The sequence below is a fragment of the Grammomys surdaster genome, unplaced genomic scaffold, assembly GCF_004785775.1.
Source record: "Grammomys surdaster isolate TR1022 unplaced genomic scaffold, NIH_TR_1.0 126313, whole genome shotgun sequence".
Taxonomy (NCBI): Eukaryota; Metazoa; Chordata; class Mammalia; order Rodentia; family Muridae; genus Grammomys; species Grammomys surdaster.
Window position 1 is genome coordinate 9,624,957 of NW_021621113.1, and position 19,046 is coordinate 9,644,002.

The window sequence follows — 19,046 nt, forward strand, 5'->3', positions numbered from 1 at the left end:
TAACATGCACCTAGGTACCTTGACTATGAGCTGCCCCTGCATCACCCACTAAGAGCATCCTGACCGGAGAACACAAGGCCACACACATGCATGTGCATATAACGTCATTCAGTGTGCGCACACATACACATATTCACAGATATCTGTTTTTCAGGTGCATGGATACGTGCACTTTCAAATGCATGACACAGGTTCACATTGGGCGCCTGCTGCATACCAGGCTTGCTTGTAATTGAGGGGATACCAGCACATATCTCCCTAATACATGCCCACGATCCAGCTCTCTAGCAACTTGGCCTGGGTCCATCTGCAGATCCCTCTCTGGAGCAAGACCACCATCCTTTTCCTGTCTTCTGAGCTCACCGAACACTTTTAAAATTACTATTTATTTGTGAGGCAGGGGTGGAGGCATGTGCATGTGTGTGCAAGTGTGGAAGCCAGAGGAGAACTTTCGGTGGTCAGGTCTCCCTTCTTCCTTGTTGGGGCAGCACGTTGAAGGCTGTGCTCAGCCACATCCAGGTATCCATTCTGCATGGGTTCCAGGTATTAAGTCGTACACACTTGTCAGCTAGCATGTGTGTGTGTGCACATGTGTGCGTGCACATTGTGTGTACATACACATGTGCTTCCACACCCATGCCCCAGAACATATATGTGTGTGTGTTGGAGAGAACAACTGGGAAGGACACCTGATATTGACCTCTCACCTCCACAGGTGCATGCATGTCTACTCACGCATGAACAAGACACGAATGAACAAGAACACTCATCCCCAAGAGAAAACACACAGAATATGTGGCTCTCTGAGCAAAGAGTACACTCCATAGAAGAAACAGCCACGCAGGACAGGGTGACAGAAGGACACCGAAGCAGAGGAGCAAAGCACTTCCTGAGCCACTTTAGGACACTGGCCTTGCCCTCTTTCTAGACGAGGATCCTGGGTTACTCTGAGCATACAGTGTTCTGGCTGAAATGGAGGATGGATTGAGCAGGTGGGGGCAGACAGGTTGCCAGGACAGGCTGGACTTTAGGAAAGATGATACAGCTGGACGGAACTGGATGGTGGGCCCCAGAGAGAACAGGTCAAGGGCTTGGCACTGGGATTTCAGAGAGGCAATGGTGGACAGGAGCAGAGACCTGCCATGAAGCACTGAGAGAAGCAGGAGAGGATCTAGGAGAGAGCACCAGGGAGGCGGGGGAGGCCCTAGGTCCCTCTCTCACAAGTGTCTGACAGGGCAAGGCAACGCCTGCTGGACCGGCCTCATGGGCATCCCTGGTGGCCTCCATGGTCAACTGCTTCAATGGGATGAGAGAGAAATGCTGGCACCAGGTGAGTCCTGTGGAAGCTGGTAGACCACACCACACCCATGACTGGAGCTTCAGGATAGAACTCCCTTGAGGACTCCATCTTATTTCCAGCTCTGGCCCTTGCTGGTGGTGAAGCATGGGGCAGCTCACTGCCATATGCTAAACTTCTGGCAAAGGAGGAGGATACCCCTTTTGTCTCTCAGAGCTGCCAAGACTGAGATGAGATCACTTTAAAACAACAACAACAACAACAACAAACTATGATGAAGCTGCAGATAAAGATATTCTTGCTCCTGAAGGATGAGTAGAGAACAGGATTTGAAGGTCATTTCTGACTTCTCCTCTAGGAGCTGTGTAACCTTGGGCTGGTTGCTTATCGTCTCTGAGCCTCCTATGCCATAGTCTGCCTTATTGTGAATAAAAGATTCAGTAAAATTTGGTGTACTGTGGACTAGAGAGATGGTTCAGCATTTATGAGCATTGGCTGTTCTTCCAGGAGACCTGAATTTGATTCCCAGCACCCACAATGGCAGCCCACAGCCATCTGTAACTTCAGGTCCACGGGATCCAGAGCCCTCTTCTGGCTGCCACAAGCGCTGCATATGCACGGCATACAGACATACACATAAAATAAATACATTTAAAAGAAATGATCAGTGTGTGTGTGCGTGTGTGTGTGTGTGTACCAGGCCAAAGGTTGGTGAGCACCTGACCAATGTCTGTTACGTTCTTCCAGGGCCTTCAATCCGCACCTCACTCATAGAGTGCAGACATGGGAGGACCATGAGATGGAGGGTCAGGGCTCTGACAGTCTGCCCATGTAATCCAAGCTGGCTTAGAACTCACAATCTTGTCTCAGCCTTCCAAGTCGAAGGCGCGGGGCACTGTGTCTGCCTTTTCTAGCCATGTGTTCCCTTGGGCATCAGTGTTTATAAGCCACACAGCTAGTGAGCTGAATAGCTGCCTCGGTTCCCGTGGGACAGTGGGACAAAGTGACAAGAGACTATGCTCCTATGATATTTGATGGGAAGGTCATGGGTGTGGCTGTGGCACTCTCTTTGGCCTGTGGGTTGGGGGAACAGACATGCTACCACGGCCAGATCATACCCCGGGATCATAAACAGTCATAATGAAAGGGGGCTTGGTGGAGCATGGCCCAGGGCTATTAGAGGCTAGGTGTCTCCAGACCACCCCACCCTTCGGGGGACCCCCAGCCACAGGCCAGTTCAGTTGTCTGGGGATTATCAACAGATTGCCAACTCTACCTCAGATCTTCACATAGACACATGGACTCTGGGTATGAGAAGCCCCAACCAGCTGGGGACAGTCTTCTTCCTACCCAGTCACAGTCCAAAGTCTTCTTGGGCCTTGGGAGGGGCTCTGGGGTCCTAGCCCCCAAGAGGGAGCACAATAGAGTGGGGTGCTCCACGCTGGACACTGTAGAGATGACAAGATGCTAGGAACACCCAGGCCAGGGAGGCTGCCTGCTGTGTTTTGAGTCCCAGCTCTGACCTCACAAAGTGTCCAGCAATTTGACTTTGGTTTTCCTGTCTCTAAAATGGCAAAAAGCAACCACGTGGGCATCATTAAGATCAAAGCATCTCATAGGGTAAAGCTCGATGACTCAGAGAGCCCCCAGGCTCTGCAGCAGCCAGGCGGGTGTCAGTAGATAAACATAGCACACATGGGATTCGTGTGACCACACGGTGCACAGAAACCACTGGGCAGGCACAGTGAGGAAGTTTTACCGGGACCTCAGCAGGCTCTGTACCTGGGAGGCAGTGAGATTCTGAGCCACACTTCCACGCAGCAAGCCTAGATAGAACAGATCAAGCTGGTATCTGGGCACTTTTGTGAGTCTGATAACAAGGAATTAACAGTATAGTACACTGTCCCTCATTCCAGAGGAATTTGGGGTGAGGAAAAGGACTCCCCGAAACCTTAGTTCAAGTCTCAAGTCTCTCTCTCTTTAAAAAAAAAATCACACTTATTTATTTACTTAATAACTTAGTATGTGTATGCATGCACCCAGGGGACATGTGGGGAACTCAGAGGACAACTTGTGGGAGTCTGTTCTCTCCCTCCACTACGTGGGTCCTGGGGATCGAACTCACATCCTTAGCCTTGGTGGCAAGCGCCTCTACCCACTGAGCTTTCTTAACCGAGTTCAAGTCTCTTATGGCAATTCCAATTCCTTCTCTGGGCATCAGTTCCTTCTCTGAGGTTTAAAGTTCATACCTGGAGGCATGGGGTAGGAGGGTGGGGGGTGAGATACAGTAGGGATTGAACTTAAAAACAAAGGCCCTAGGGAGGGGGCACCCCAACAGGGTGGGGCGGAGGCCAGTACAGGCCAGTGGGCCCAGAGCCAGCTGCTACAGAGCAATGAAAATCTCTTAACCACACAGCATTGTTAACGGCTCCCAAATCCTGTTGTACCACAGGCTTAGAAAGGCTTAAACTGTTAAATGCATAAACTTCCTCAATAAACGGGGCCTCTCTCGCCAGATCCCAGGCCCGGCCAGATGAAAAGGCACTGGGCCGGAGGGAAGGGAATGTCTCCAGCAGTTTATGAGCCTGCTGGAGTGTGGAGGAGGCAGCCTGGCCCAAACCTGTCACCCCGGTGCTGTCTGGGTCAGGGGCAGCCTCGTAAGGTTGAAAGGACAACAGAACATGGCTCCGATTCCAGCCAACCTGAGCCAAGGCTGCCCCACCCCGCATACGTATGTCATCTCGGACAGCTGCAGAACTTCTCTGAACCCCAGAGTCTTTTTTTTTTAGAACTGATGTAACCCACAGGGAGGCGAGGGATCAGGGAGAGACACCACTGGTGCGGAAGAAATGAGATTCGGGAGGTCATGAGATCATAGCTCTGAGACCGTTGCCTACCTGGGGTCCCATGGTGTCCTGTCTCTGCTTTCAAATCTGATGGGAAGTTTATGAAGGGGTCTGGACAGGAGAGGGACACTGGGCAAGTATGGTATTACTGCATGAAGGTATGAAATAGTTTCTCTGGCTATAGGGCTAGCCAAGGCAATGTGTGTGTGTGTGTGTGTGTGTGTGTGTGTGTGTTGGGGAGGTTCTCTGAGGTCTTATGACCATCTGGAGTGCTTCAAACTCTGAGACCGTTTCCACCCACCACCCTCTGGATTGGAAGAAACGGTCCTGTATACCCCCATGTCCTCCTGATTGGTCTTCTCCCAGAAGTCCCCACATCCTAAACCCTTTATCTCCACCCTCAGTACTTACTTACCCAGCTCTTCCCTTCCCCCAAACCAGGAGCTCCAGTGTCATGGAGTAGGGGCTGGGTCAGGTTTAACACTCCTATTTCTCGGTTTTGAGACCTGAAATCCTTCCCTTCACATCCTGCTGGCTGCTCTCCATAGACTCTTGAGAGTGGAGGCTCCACAAGCAGGTAGATGATATGGCTCACAAAAGGGAGTCTAGAGGACAGGGAGGTGACCCGAGCATGAGGACATAAGTTAGGACAACCAGTGCCCATGTCAGAAGCCAGGCGAGGGGGCTTGTGCCCATAATCTCAGTGCTGGGGAGGGGAAGACAGGAAGATTCTTGGGCTTGTGGATCAGACAGTCCAGCCAATCACTGAGAAACACTGGTTCAAATGATAGAGAGAAACTGAAGACACCACTGATCTCTGGTTTCCACACATATGCGCAAGTATGAATGGGTACCAGAACACACACACACGCGCACACACACACACTCACACATACACACACACACACACACACACACACACACACACACACACACACGCTCATACATATATACACAACAACAAAAAACAAAAAGCTGGTGTTCAGAAGAATGACAGATAGATTGGTGGATCAGAGGGTGGACAGGAAAAGGAAGTACAGAACCCTGATTGTCCAGGCTGTAAGAACAAGGGCCTGAACAACATTCAAGTACTGGCCAGGATCCTTGCCCCATCTGATTGTCCAGGCTCTCCCACTCCCTAAAGGCTGGGCTGTGTGGTCCTGGTTTGAGCTGAGCCTGGAAGTCTGCAGAGGTCACCCATGACCCTACCCTCCTTCCCCCAGCAGGGCTGTCTCCTCTCCCACCAGCATTCCAACCCCACCCCATCTCCCCGGCCAGGCCAACAAGTGCTTGAGGCTACTGCCTCCCTCCTACGCACCCCTAGACTGACCAGGCTCCCCCTCCAGACTCCTCCAGTCACATGTGGGCCACTGGTCAGTCTCTGAGGGAAAGGCTGAGGCTGAGAGCAGATTTGGAAGAAAACCATCCCGAAGCCCGAGAGGACCCCTGCTCCCTACCCTCACCTCTTCCCTCCCAACAAGCACAGGATTCTGGGAGTAAAACAGAAAACAAAGCCACAGTCCTAATAGCCCTGTTGGTAAGCATGAACACGGATGGGCAGAGTGGCAAATGCTCCACCGGGTCACCTGGCAATGCCTGTCCAAAGTTGTGAGAAGAGTCCACGCCCTGGACGTCTCAGCTCTATGCCAGACGCATCCCCTAGACAAATGTAGACATCGGAGCCAGGAAATCTCACCTAGCTCAAGTATAAGCTGTGCAGCCAGCCAGCCCCCAGCCCCTGGCCCCCTATAAACCCTATAGGGTATAACACCCTATAGGGTGTTAGTACACTGGTAACTGCTCATTTGTACCTGAGAACCCACCTATATGTAATGTGTCAGGGAGAGGGACAGGAATATGAAGACAAAAAAATCCTCCTAGGCTGGGGTGTGGCCAATGGTGGAGGGCAGTCTGAAGGCCCTGGGTTCCATTCTTATCACTGTGGAGCTGATCAGATTCAGCAGAAGTTCATTTTCATTGGTTTGGTTTGTTTGTTTGTTTGTTTGTTTGTTTGTTTTTCTTTAAAAAGATCCGAGAGAGCCAGGTGTGGTGGCAAAAACCCATAATCCCAGCATTCTGCAGAAGGAAGCAAGAGGATCAGGGGTTCAAGGTCTTCCCTAACTACCTAACAAATTGGAGGCCAGCCTGAGACTTTGTCTTAAAAAAAAGGAAAACAAAAAAGGAAAGCAACCAGATAATTATTTAAATATTAATGATATGAGTTTTGTGGTGTACACCTGTAAATACTGACATTCTGGGGGCTAAAGTAGGATGATCAACTGTTTGTAGGTTTGAGGCTAGCCTGGATTGCAAGTGCAGTGAGTTTGAGGCTAGCCTGGGTTGCATGTATTTACAAAGTGTAAATCCCTGTCCGTGTATATGGAAGGCTCTCCTCCAGACTGTTAGCAAAGGCCCTCCCTACTGAGAGATCATGGGAAGATTTATTTTTTTCCTCTTTGTTTATCAGTAACTTCTACGATCCTACAAATAACCTAGGGTGTTTCTGTGATAAAGAAAAAAGTTATTTTTTCCTCAAAATCAAAAGCTCATCAGGAAAAAAAAATCAACACACGCCCAAGACTGTTTGTAAAAGTCCCTAGTTCTAGGCATTAGGCTCTGCAGGCAACCCTTCTGTGAGGCAGCTGGATGAGAAAACAAAGATCAGTGGCTTGCCCAAGGTCACATGGTTAGAGGGAGGTTTGAAAGAAAGCCTCTAAAGCCAAAGTCAAGGAGAGGCCAGGGTCTGGGAGGAGCAGGGCTGGGCAGGGCGTGAGGCAGGGAAGCCACTGCGGCAAAGCTACTGCGAGTCTTGGCGGGAACCAGCCAACCTGCATGTGAGTGCGGGTTTGCTGCACTGGGGAGCAGCTGCCCATCCTGCTCACAGGGGGTGTGCCCAAATATCTACTGTAGGTGAGACAGGGAAGGACAGGGCTCCCAAAGGCAGCTAGGTAAGAGAGCCAACTGAGTGAGGGCTAAGGTCGGGTCGGGGAGACAAAGGGAAACAGGGAGATAGAAACAATCCAGAGAAACCCAAGGCAGGGCACTTTATAACCAAACTGATAACATGCCAGAAGTCAGAGACAGACCCATGGCACTGGGTGGGGACAACAGAGAAGAACACCTGCTAGGTCCTGGGGTAGGAGAAGGGGAAGGAGGAGGAAGAGGAAGAGGAGGGGGAGGAAGAGGAGGAGGAAGAGGAGGAGGATGGAGAGGAGGAGGAAGAGGAGGAGGAATAGGAGGAGGAAGAAGAAGAGGAGGAGGAGGAAGAGGAGGAGGATGGAGAGGAGAAGGAGGAAGAGGAGGAAGAAGAGGAGGAAGAGGAGGAGGAGGAGAGGAGAAGGAGGAAGAGGAGGAGGAAGAGGAGGAAGAAGAGGAGGAAGAGGAGGAGGAGGAGAGGAAGAGGAGGAGGAGGAGGAGGCTGAGGGCTTCTCTGCAGGGGTCCTCACCTGGTATATGTATGCAGGGGTGGGAGCAGATCAGGCACTCAACAAATCAGGACAAGACAACACCATAGGTGTGTTCAACCTGATGCCCAGAGTCCACAGTGCCCCACGATAGCTGTGACTATGGCCAAACACAAATGAATAAACTTAAAACACCTTACAATCTTTTGAGATTTTTGTTTGTTTTTAGTAACTTATTTGCAGTTTAACTTGGAGATGGCGACATTGTAATCACTGTCTGTAATCACAGCCCACCGTCTGGAAGAAGTGTCAAGAGAAGTGAGCCATGCTTCTGCCCGAGATGGCTGGCAGAGCAACCCATCACCCCACAGGGCTACATTTTGGGGTCCTTATTCACACAGTCCCCTCCATCCTCTCCTCTCACCCTCAAGACTAATGCCAACATCACTTCTTCACAGATGCCTTCCCCTCAGTGCCTCACAGCCCCTCCTGGATGGTGTTCACCTCAGGCAACTCTACACTCTGCATACTACTCTGTGGAACTCACTCTACAGTCGAGGCTGACTTCGAACACACAGAGATCCATCTGCCTCTGCCTCCCAAGTGCTGAGATGAAAGGTATATGCTACCATGCCACATCAGAGATGATCATAAACTCCTGGTCCCTCTGCCTCCTACTCCTTTTTCTCCTGAGTGCTGGAATTCGAGGTATGCCCCACTATGATCAGTCTGGGGACTCAGTGGCACACTAGGTAAATGCTCTACTATCTGAGCTACATCCCTAGCCCTCAACTTCATAGGTTTTCTGGTACCCTCAGTTTGGGATGGTCTTCCCCGGTCCTCTTGTAGCAGCTCAAGTAATATCTGAGAAGCCTGCTTGGGGCGGGTGTTTTGAGGATCTCCGGCATCATCCAGGATCTCTTCCAGACTCATTCCCAACTGACTAGAGTGTTTATTAACCTTTCCCTTTCCTCTTCCCCCATCTTCCCACCCAGACTAAGTGCTGGAAAGATGTCAGGGTCTGTGTGGCTCCCTTCCGCACGGCCCGGGTGCCTGGTATGTACTTGATCCACAGTAGGTACGCAACCCACCTTTGTTTGCTAAAGGACTATATGGTATACGGAGAGTACTCAATAACCAATGGCAGACTGGCTGGCTTCCTCAGTATCCACTGCATACAACAGGCTCTGGAGAAAGACTGAACTCACTTAGTTCTTAGTTTTATAAGGCCCTCGCTGCTAGAGTAATAGATTCCCTCTGTTAGGTACCACGTACACCCTGGGGCAGTGGCAACTCCTCACCAGGAGCCACCTAGTGCCTGCCTGCCAGGAAGACAGCTTCTAGCCTTATCTTCTCAAATCATTGTGAGGAAAAAGGGGAGGAGATTTGTCTTTTCCCACGTCCTGTTTGGCTGATGAGAGGCTCTTCTCCTCTTCTGTGGAAGCTCTTAGGGTGGGGTGGGGGCGGGGCTAGGTTTGTGCTCATCTTCTCAACCTTCAGCAGCCCCGGGAGGTTCTAGCCACTTGCTGTGGATATCTATCATCCAAGTCTATCTATGTGCTATCTATCCGCTTTCGGGGCTGAGCAGTCTTAGGACAGAATATCAAGGCGGCTCGCCTCAGAGCCACGTGACTAGGGGAGAGCTTGGAGCCAAACCTGGACACCTGTGTTTTCAGCAATTTGCCAGCTGTTTCTGGTCCACAAGAAAAGCCAACAATCCTTGAAGTAAAGAACGAGAGGACACTGGCTCATCACTCCTGTGTGAGCCACCCTGCCCCTTCCACTGCATCATAGGTGGCAGCCACATCTACAGACTAACCCAATGGGTCAGCTCCAGGCCAGTTCGGAGAGCCTGTCTTAAAGGATGTTTCCATACCTGAGGTTGTCCTCTGGCCTGAACACTCATGCGTGCTCATATGCATTGGTGCACACACACGCACACGCACACACACACGTCAACACGACATTTGTCTTGGGTCCTCTCTCTGGGTGAGTCGATGTGCACGTGAGTGGCTGGGTGATGACCTCAGGAGGGACCAAGGCAGAAGACCCCTCCCTGGACAGTAAGGGATGACTCTGCAGCCAGGGCTGGTGGCAGTCAGAGGTCACAGCTGGCTTCTTCTGCCCTTCAGAAACCACTTAGTAATCGCTGCTGACTGCAGCCTGCTAAGTGCTAGGAGGTTCTGCTAAGTAGCAATAGATAAGTGAAGGCTGGCTGAGCACCCTCAGAGGCAGTTCTCCCATATCCCCCTGAACCCTTCAATCCTGCCTAGATCATCCAGGCCTGCAAAGGACCCAGCCGACTCATGTCGTCAGGACTTTATCTGTGCGGATTCATCCTCTGGAAGTTTTGGGTCCCCTATCCAATACATTTCTCGTCCCAGACTCATCTCTGATGTCATGGCTCTGAGATACCTCCTGTTATTTCCTATGTCTTATAGTACCCACCTGCATAAGCAGTACAATAAAATCAAGTGCTGGGCCTCTGCCTCCAGCCTTTGTTTATAACAGGTCTGTTCCCTCCAAGAACTGTGCGCCCCAGAGTGTAGGGCTGAAGCTGCATTCCCCTCTGCATTGCCCGAGGCTCAGCACAAGGTCTAATACAACTCAGGCTCTGGGAGAGTTTGATGAATGAATAAACAACCATCATGAGCAATTGGTTTCCGGTTTGCAGATTCTGAATCCTGGTCCATCTCTGCTGTCATCCAAGGCTGTGTCCTTCCCAAGGGTCTAAACTAAACTGAACTTGTGTGCTGGGGATACAGCTCAGTCACAGAGGGCTTGCCTAGCCTATGTGAGACCCTGACTCAACTTTAATATCTTAAAAATAAACAGCTACAAATAAATTTTAAAAAAAAGATACAACAGGAGGCTGGAGAGGTGGCTCAGTGGTTAAGAGCACTGGCTGCTCTTGAAGAGGACCTAGTTCAGTTCCCAGCACCCACCCTGCTGTTCACAACTGTAACTCTAAGGGGATCTGGTTCCCTCTTCTGGACTCCTTGGGTATTAGGCACACATACAGTGCACAGACATACATGCAGGCAAAACATCCATCCATACAAAGAAAAATAATAATACAACAGAATGTGTTGCCTCCCCCCACCCCCCGGCCAAAGAAAGTTTTTCCCCCACTTCCCCATTTCTCTCCTGGGAAGTGAAACTTCCCAGTTAGCCCTAACTCCTTATTTGACCTGCCTTTATATCCCATCACTGTCTTGAGGAAATACCCACTGGCTGCACCCTTTGTCTCTTAGCACTGTGACATCCTAGTGCACACAGCAACCATCTCTGAGGCTGCTGTGGCTGCTTCCCAAGGAAGAACCTTGCCTTCATCCTTATGCAGATGTTCAGTCCTGGTTCTGCCTCCCAGTCCCATGCTCCCAGAAATAAGACTCAAACTCAAATATATTTACAAATACCTTGGCCATATAGCTAGCTAGATTCTTCTCTGACTAGATTCTAACTTATTATAACCCATTTACTCTAATCTACATTCTGCCTCGTGGCTGGTTAACTGTGCTCAGGTATCAAGTGTTTGTCTTGTCACATCTCTCCAGGTGATTCTTCCACATCTGGCTCTGCCCCTGAATACTTTCTGCCTCCCAGATGTCCCACCTTCTATTATACCCTTTCCTATAGGCCATAGTGGTTTTAATTGACAGGTGATGCATCTGTATAATACATAAAATATTCTCTCTACAATCCTACTCATCCCTCCAGAATCAAGAGAACACTATCTAACTGGGTGTGGTGGTGGCGCAAGTTGTTAATCCCAGCACTCAAGAGGCAGGGGCAGGCAGATCTCTGAGTTCAAGGCCAACCTGGTCTATAGAGAGACCAGGACAGCCAGGGCTACAGACAGGAAAACCAAAGACAGGAAAGGCTGGAGGGAGAAGCTTAGAAAGGGTGGTTTTTACCAGAGACTTCTATTTGCGTTTCCAGGGAAACATTCCCTGGTTTTACACAATCTAAACTCTTCTCAGCCTGGCATGTGGGACATCCCAGCACTCCAACGCCACCTCATATTCCAGTGGGACATGACACAGTTGGCTCCAATCTCCTATATAACAACCACCGAGCACAGCTTGGCCAGCTTTGCACACACCACTATTAAAAATTTAGTGGACATCTGTTACGCACGTCCTACGCCAGAATCAACGATAAGCATTTTATGTGTCTCAAGTTCTTGACTCTCCACAACACCCTATGAAAGACGGCTTTGCACTTGGCCAAGGTCATTCGGTTAAGGAGAGGCAGGGGATGCAACTGGAAGCAGGTTCTAACTGCCTTTGCAGCCCCCTTACCACCCTGAGGTCCCTCCTGTGAACCTCTCACGCTTGTAGAGCATCTTAATGATTCTTTGTCTTATCTAAGTATTGCCTGCCCTGTTGTTGTTTATGACCATGCTTCCCTAAATGACTGAGCCACTCCTGGTGGTTCCAAGGACAGGATTTGGAGCCATATTGCGTAAGCGAGACTCTTATATCTTCTGATAACTGTGTGACCTTCCTGACTCTCAATTCCCATCTCAGAAAACAATACTTGCCCTCAATGACTTCATGTGAGTTGTGTCCTATACATGTTTGGTGCATGGTAAAAATAGTTCACGTTGAGTCGTGCTTGGCCACCAAGGTACCTGTCCCAGTCTCTGAATGGCAAGTGGTCATGGGCCTACTTTGGAAGGAGGAGAGAAAGGTATGGATTGCTTCAGGTGTCCATATTGAGACCTGTTTGCAGCCCGCCACAATCTCGCCCTCAGATTGCTGTGATGATGGAAATATTCCAAACAGTGGCTCCTCCGTCACTGAGTGCCCAGGGGAAGGAATCTCAAGCTGACCCATCATGGCCACGTAGCATGGAGGAGAAATAAGCACTACTGTCCTGTTGCTTCAGCCCAGCCTGGCCTATACAAACCAGAAGAAGCCCAGTGGACGCTTCCATCTAAGCCATTCATCATGACTGACTTCTTTTCTTAAGCATAAAACCCATCACTTCCACAAATGAACAAAGAAAAGAAACACCATTTACCATACTGAGTAATCATACAATAATTAAAACAAGATTCCTGTATTCTCTTAGTGCCCAAGACATCGGTATACCTGTTCTATAAACACAAACCATTGTCCAGGAAGTGCTATATAAGGGGAGCTTGCCAGCCATGGAAAGCCTCAGGGTTATCCCAACCCTCCAGCCCTGTCAGAGCCCAGCTTCCAGGCCGAGGCGGCAGCCAGGTCTATCACCATACATCTGCAGGGCCCCGCCCCACAGCCCCTTACCTCGGCAGACGGTGCCATTCTCTACAGCCTCGAAGCCCGCCTTGCACATGCAGCGACCGATGGGCACCAGCCATTCGCCATCCCCGTTACAGTACAGTTTAATGGGCACGTCTACTTCCTCAGCATTGGCGATGCAGCTGCCCCGAGCAGCCACCAGTGACGTGCTCTCAGCCCCCGATAGTGTCTCCTGGAAGATGGCACCATTCTGGATGACTCGGGGGCACTTCCGGTAGAAGACACGCACAGCAATGAGAGACATACAGCCTCCGTAGTCCTGGAAGGCTAGGTAGAAACCGTTGCGGGACACGGGACCGAAGCTTCGCACCTCAGTGTTGATTTTCATGACTCGGCCACCCAGGTCCACCTGGGAGAAGCTCTCATCGGCCGCAATGGTGTCCACCTTCACCCATGGATTCTCCATCCAGTTGGGAAAGGTCTTAGTGGCTAAGTCAAAATCAGCCTCATAGTAGTAGAGGTTGAAGGTCTCCTTGCAGGAGCCGGGCACGCTGGGAATGCTGCTACAGTCACGCACCGAGAACTTCATCTCCACGTGGATGCGGTGGGCGCCGCGGCGCCGGATGAATTTGGTCCGCAGCCAGTTGTTCTGGCTTGACTCAAAGACATTGCACACCTGGTACGTTCGGATAGTGTTCATGTTCTCATCGTAGCCGCTCACCTCTTCCCACTGCGGGAGAAACGCTAGTCAGATGGAGGAGGTGGTACTTACGCGCAGCCGAAATACGGAATACCGTCTGAGGTGGCTGGGGCGGGGGAGGGGCATAAAGACTGATGATGGAGAGGCGTTTCCATCTGATGGAGGAGACACAGTCTTGATGAGAAATTCTCAGTCTATGAGTACCACGCCAATCGGATGGTTTAAAGGTGCATACCCTGCTCTTGGTATTCCCTAGTCCTCATGGGATATGTGGCTCTGACTGTCAGGGGTACACTAATCTGACAAAGGATCACAGACCGTGGGCTCAGGAGGATCCAACAGGCAGGACCTTGGAAGGGACCTGCACGGACTTTTCACTTTCTGATACAAGACGACAGCTCCATGCACAGGATAGGGACTATTTGTTAGACTGAGGAGACAGAGTCTCTGCTCTCTGCCTCTCCTCTCCCAGAGAGTGCCCTGTCAGTGAAAGAGACACTGTCCTTGCCCCTTGGAAACTCTCAGTCTGATAGAGAAAGATGGTCCATACCCTCACTGATCTAGGGTGATGGGAAGCCAGGGTCTGTTCCTAGGATGGCAGCTTCCTTCGGGGACTTGCACTAGCTGAGATCTCTGGGGACTGGTGTTTCCTGATACCTGGAAGGAGCTAACCACCCTCTCTCTCTCTGGAAAAGGTGCTCAGATACCTCCCTGAGTCCATTCCTGAGCTATAACTAACCAGACAGACCCTCTATGTCTCTATGCTGTGTGGACTGGGATGGATTGGACAGATAGAAAGAGTGTGGAACCCTGTCATACTCTGCAGACTCAGGCTGAGTTCATCTCCATGGCTGAGCCTGTGTCCAATTCTGTGACTCTCTCAAATGCCCTTTGTTAACTAACCCTGCCCCCTCCCATGGTCCTGAAGATGGAACTTGGGGCTCACACATGTTCCAGAAGCGCTCTGCCACTGAGCTACATTCCCAGCCCTCAAACACTCTTGCTACTCCAAGCCTGTTATAACAGCTGTCCGAAGCCTCCTGTGTTTGTGCTCAGTGACTTTCCATGGGGTCAAGAAACACTTGCCTCCTTGGTCCAGTCTCTCCAGTGGGTTGGAGCAGCTTCCTTCTCTTCCTCTGTGCCCACCCAGGCTAGGCCTGAGGCTAGAGCCCTCACAGGGTTTCATTCCTTATCACGAGTCTCACACATAGCATGTGAGAGCCATTTTGCAGAAGGGGAAGATGAGACGGAACAGGCGAGGTCACGTGACCCAAGTCATAGAGTCCTGGTCCTGTGCACATGCTTGCCCATATGTCTTCAGAACTAGCACTGTTAACTTGTTGCATGTGCTTGGGCAATTCCTCTCTCCTTTCTGGGCCTTGATGTCCCCATTTGCTAAATGAGGCTCTGTGACTGGCAGATGATCACGGAGATGTCGGTGGCTGACCATGCCGTGCAGGGCTGGGAGAGCTAGATGCTGTGAAAGGTGGTGTATGTAGGGAAGCTGGAGCCTGCAGGCCCGGCCTCTGCCTCAGTGGCGACTCTGAAGCTCCCTACATCACATTTAATTTTTTTTTTCTTTCTGGTGGCACCATGTGACAAAGTCAGCCCCTTGTTACAACCGCTACTCTTCCTCAGAACTTAATTAGAGCACTTAATTAGAGCACTCTGCCTTTCTCCCCTCTCTCTAATTAACATGCGGAGGCCCTGCAGCCCAAACACCCCAAATAATTGCGTCCGGGGGCCCTGCAGCCCAGCCTGGCCTCATTACTGGCAGGGTGGGGCTGCGGGCCCAGCAGCCTTCGCAGATGGAAAATTGGTGACAAGAAAGAGCCACAGAAAGAAGCTTGACCCTGGGGCCCTGCCTATTGAGAGCGAGGCCTGAGGGGGGAGTATGGATCCCTAGGGCTGCAGCTGAGTCCCCTCAGAAGACTGGAGTGGAAAGGGGGGATGGGCTGTAGAGTCTGGGGCCTCTCGAGAGACCACGGGGTAGGTGGAGTGATTATTAAAATTGATGATGATGGTGATGATGATAGTGATAATTACTATAGTTATTCTCTATTGGGAGCTAACCCATGCCAGCCTCAGTGTTAGATGCTTTGGGGGAACCTTACTGTAACAGTGGGGAAGACCACCATTTCACAGGTGAAGAAACCAAAGTCAGAGAGACAAGGGTCTCAGCTGACAGGTGGAACTGGGACAATGTTAGGGAGAGAGGACATCTAGTCTCATCTTTCTCTCGGGACACCGGGGACACAGACATGGGCTTAGATCCTACCCAAGGGATGCAAGAAGAACCGGGATGGGCTGGGGATGGAGCTCAGCCGCTAGAGTGCTTACCTAGCAGTCACAAGACCTGGGTACCATGCCCAGCACTGAACAGACTGATCATGGTGGTGCTTACCTGTAATCATGACATCCAGAAAGTGGAGGCAGGAGGATCAGAAGTTCAATGTCATATATCCTTAGCTACACAGCTAGTTTGCAGCTAGCCTGTGATACATGAGACCCTTTTTCAAAACAAACATAAAAGAACCCAGAGATGTCTACCTAGGGGATCTTGTCTTATAGGGATTCAAAGTTGGGGTGGTGAGAACTTGGTCCCTACTATAAACCTGAGCCCCAGCTGGGGGTACATCTCAGTGGTAGACTATTTGTATGAGGCTCCAGGTCTGATTCCCAAGTACCAAAACCCAAATCACACCAAGCAACCCTGAGTCCTTCGGTGGCTCTGTCTCTCCGAGCTTCAGCACTGGAGATGGCATGTGAAAGGTATTTGGTGTGGTCTCTGTCCCAGAACAGAATCTCAAGGGAAATACTTCCTTCTGCTGAAATGGGCCATGTGAGTACCTACTTCTCAGCCTCCCCCGGGGAAATCCTACAGGATAAAGGCCAAAGTGTCCCCCCTGTTGTCATGGAAACGGGTACTCCATCAAGGGTAGAGATGGGGAGGGTGAGATGTGAGAGGAAAGACCTGGGATATGAGGGGATGTTCAAGGTATCAACAGACCGGGGCATGCTGGGGAGCCAGCCAAGCAGGGTTTGAGGGACCAGAACTCACCCCTGATGGGGGATGTACCATCCAGCCCAGCTCAGCCGTCGCTGTAGTAGAGTCCATCAGGGTTTCTGTGGGAAGAGCAGAGAGTCACCACCCTGTGCTGTCAGTCACTCTGTGGACCCTGGGGTCCAGCCCCTCAGGGTTCTTCCTTCTTTACAGAGCCTCCTCTAATCCTCCAGAGTGCTTGTCCTACACGCCCAGCCTTTCTACTCCGTATTCCCTGCTACTCCAAGAGCCTAGGCAATCGTGAGAGTCCACTTCTGTTATGACTGTCTCTCTGTGGTCATTCCCCCATCGAATCACATCTCATTAACCTACGAGCTCTCTTGCCCTTCCTTTCCTGATGGAGTGGTTGTTGTTGTTGTTGTTATTTTGGGTTGTTTGTTTGAATGTTTTCTAGACAAGATTTCTCTGTGTAGCCCTTGTCCTGGAACTTGCTCTGTAGATCAGGCTGGCCTCAAACTCAGATTCACCTGCTTTGCCTCCCAAGCGCTGGGATTAAAGGTGTGTATTACCACCTCTTGGCCTGGTGGAGGGTCTTAACCTAGAGTTCTGTCCCTTGGGTTCCAGAAGATCTACCACCAATCCCTCACATTTTTATGTCAAAATTCAAGAATCTATTTGCTTTTCAACTTGTATCAAATTCTCAAACACTTGAATGCCAGTCTCGGAAGGAATCCCTCTTCAACCTCCGGGGAACCATCATTTGCCTTAATGGCCTCTGGACACATGCCCTGTAGCTACCCTCTTCTTCAGGAACTAGGAAACATTCCTTACACAATGTCCCCATCCTTAGACTCCTTCCTCCGGTCCTTAGCCAATTCTAGTCCAGAATCAAGCCCCCAAAGAGGGCATTAAGAGCAGGCATCAGAGTGTGCTTGTCACCAGCCCTCTGGGGTTTCAGAGACTCAAACCAGTGTCAGAATCAGTAACTGGTAGGAAGAAGCCATATAGCTTAAAGTGAAGGAGACCCATGGGTTCTGGAGATTCTGCTAATCCCAGGTCAGGGTCAGACGCCTTCCCCTGTAGTCCTTTCCTAGTAAAAGGCTCTCAAAACGGAACTAAATTGTTTACAGTTTACACAGATGCTTTCAACCATTCACTCAACAGTACATTTCAATCTCTATTTTGTACCAGGCACTGGCCTGGGTACTCCAAGAGAAAAAATGACCTGAGTTCAGCCTCTGGAACCCACAAGAGGGCAGAAGCAAAGAGCTGACTCCATAAAATTGTCCTCTAATATTTACACACGTGTAGTGCCATGGGTTCATCCGATCATGCGTACCCGTGTACACACACACACTAATAATAAATAATTATTTTTTAAAAAAACACCCAACTGTGGAGCAGCTCATAGCCTGGAGATGGAGATAGGTATATGTGAGGGAATGAGCAGAGAGGTCTAGAAGCTCACAGCTCCATATCACCTATGATAGGAGGCTAGACTTCACTATACTTTACTATACTTCAATCTGTGCCTGATAACAGGCATCATTATCCAGTACCTGCATTATGTGGCCATCTCTGTAACCGCTGTAGGTATCGCTAATCAATCTCTGCACTCTATGGCCACTACCTACTTTGTCCATAACATTCCAGGAAATGAAAAACAGACCATTTGAGATGCTTGCCTGGTCTCGCCCAGTAGCCTCATTTTGGAAGGAGGGGATCTGGAGCACAGACAGAAGGGACTTCCTCTAGGATCATACAGGAGACACCTCCCACTTGCCTCCTACTGCCTATATTTCTAGGCACTTGAAACAACTAGTCCTTTGGTCTATGCTAGATGCACCAGGGCCAGGAGAGTGTCCAGGCTGTAGAGACCATCCAAACGGAGGTAATGAGGGTGTGAACTATGAGGGGGAGGTGTTGATGGAGGGCGGGAAAAGGGAGGGTGTCTAGGCGGAGGTGACCCCAGCCAGACCTCTGTGCTGACAAGAGAAGCTGCAGAAGAGCCTCATGACCGCCTGGGGCTCGAGTTTGTGGTCACTGTGTCCTTTTGCGCTTGAGAGGGGGTGATGGGGAGGGGGTGCCAGGGACAGTGGGAGCCAGTGCCAAGGGCATCCTTTTGATGGCAAATTGGGGGGAAGTTCCATTGTGCAGCTTTGGAGCTGAAAGAAGGTTCTTTTTCACACTCGGAATGCTACAGATTCTTCTTCCTGGAGAGAACAAGGGCTGAACTTTTAACCTGTTCTCTCTCATCGGACTCAGCCAGAGACGCGCCAAGCTGGGCTCTCAGCCTGGGCCTTGCAAGCAGCTGCTGGGGGCAGGGAGAGGGGAACCTCTCCTGAGACACAGTGGGGTCGGATGGGAGGCCAGCCCGCCAAGCAGGTGGCCCCACCCCTTGGCTAGATTCCTGGGCTGACCCCAAGGAAAAAGCACTAGAAGATTCTATGGCTTAGGGGAGGCGGAGCTGGGAAGTAATGCTGGAAAACTCGGACCCAGGGGATAGAAGTGTCACACCACAAGGCACACTGTAAAAGTCAGGGCTTAAATCAGGCTCCCCAAGA

At 50.6% G+C, this 19,046-nt stretch overlaps 1 protein-coding gene across 3 annotated transcripts in view; it reads right to left on the reverse strand.

Moving 5' to 3' along the window:
- Nucleotides 1–16,600, reverse strand: part of Ephb2 (EPH receptor B2) — a 116,942-nt gene extending 100,342 nt beyond the window's left edge. For all 3 annotated transcript variants that reach the window (XM_028759618.1, XM_028759616.1, XM_028759617.1), the window contains exons 1-2: nt 16,540–16,600; nt 12,824–13,508 (exon numbers count right to left, since the gene is read on the reverse strand). In XM_028759618.1, coding sequence (XP_028615451.1) covers nt 12,824–13,508; nt 16,540–16,596 — 742 coding nt within the window. In that variant the 5' untranslated portion in view covers nt 16,597–16,600. The remainder of the gene's footprint in view (nt 1–12,823; nt 13,509–16,539) is intronic.
- Nucleotides 16,601–19,046: the final 2,446 nt, after the last annotated feature.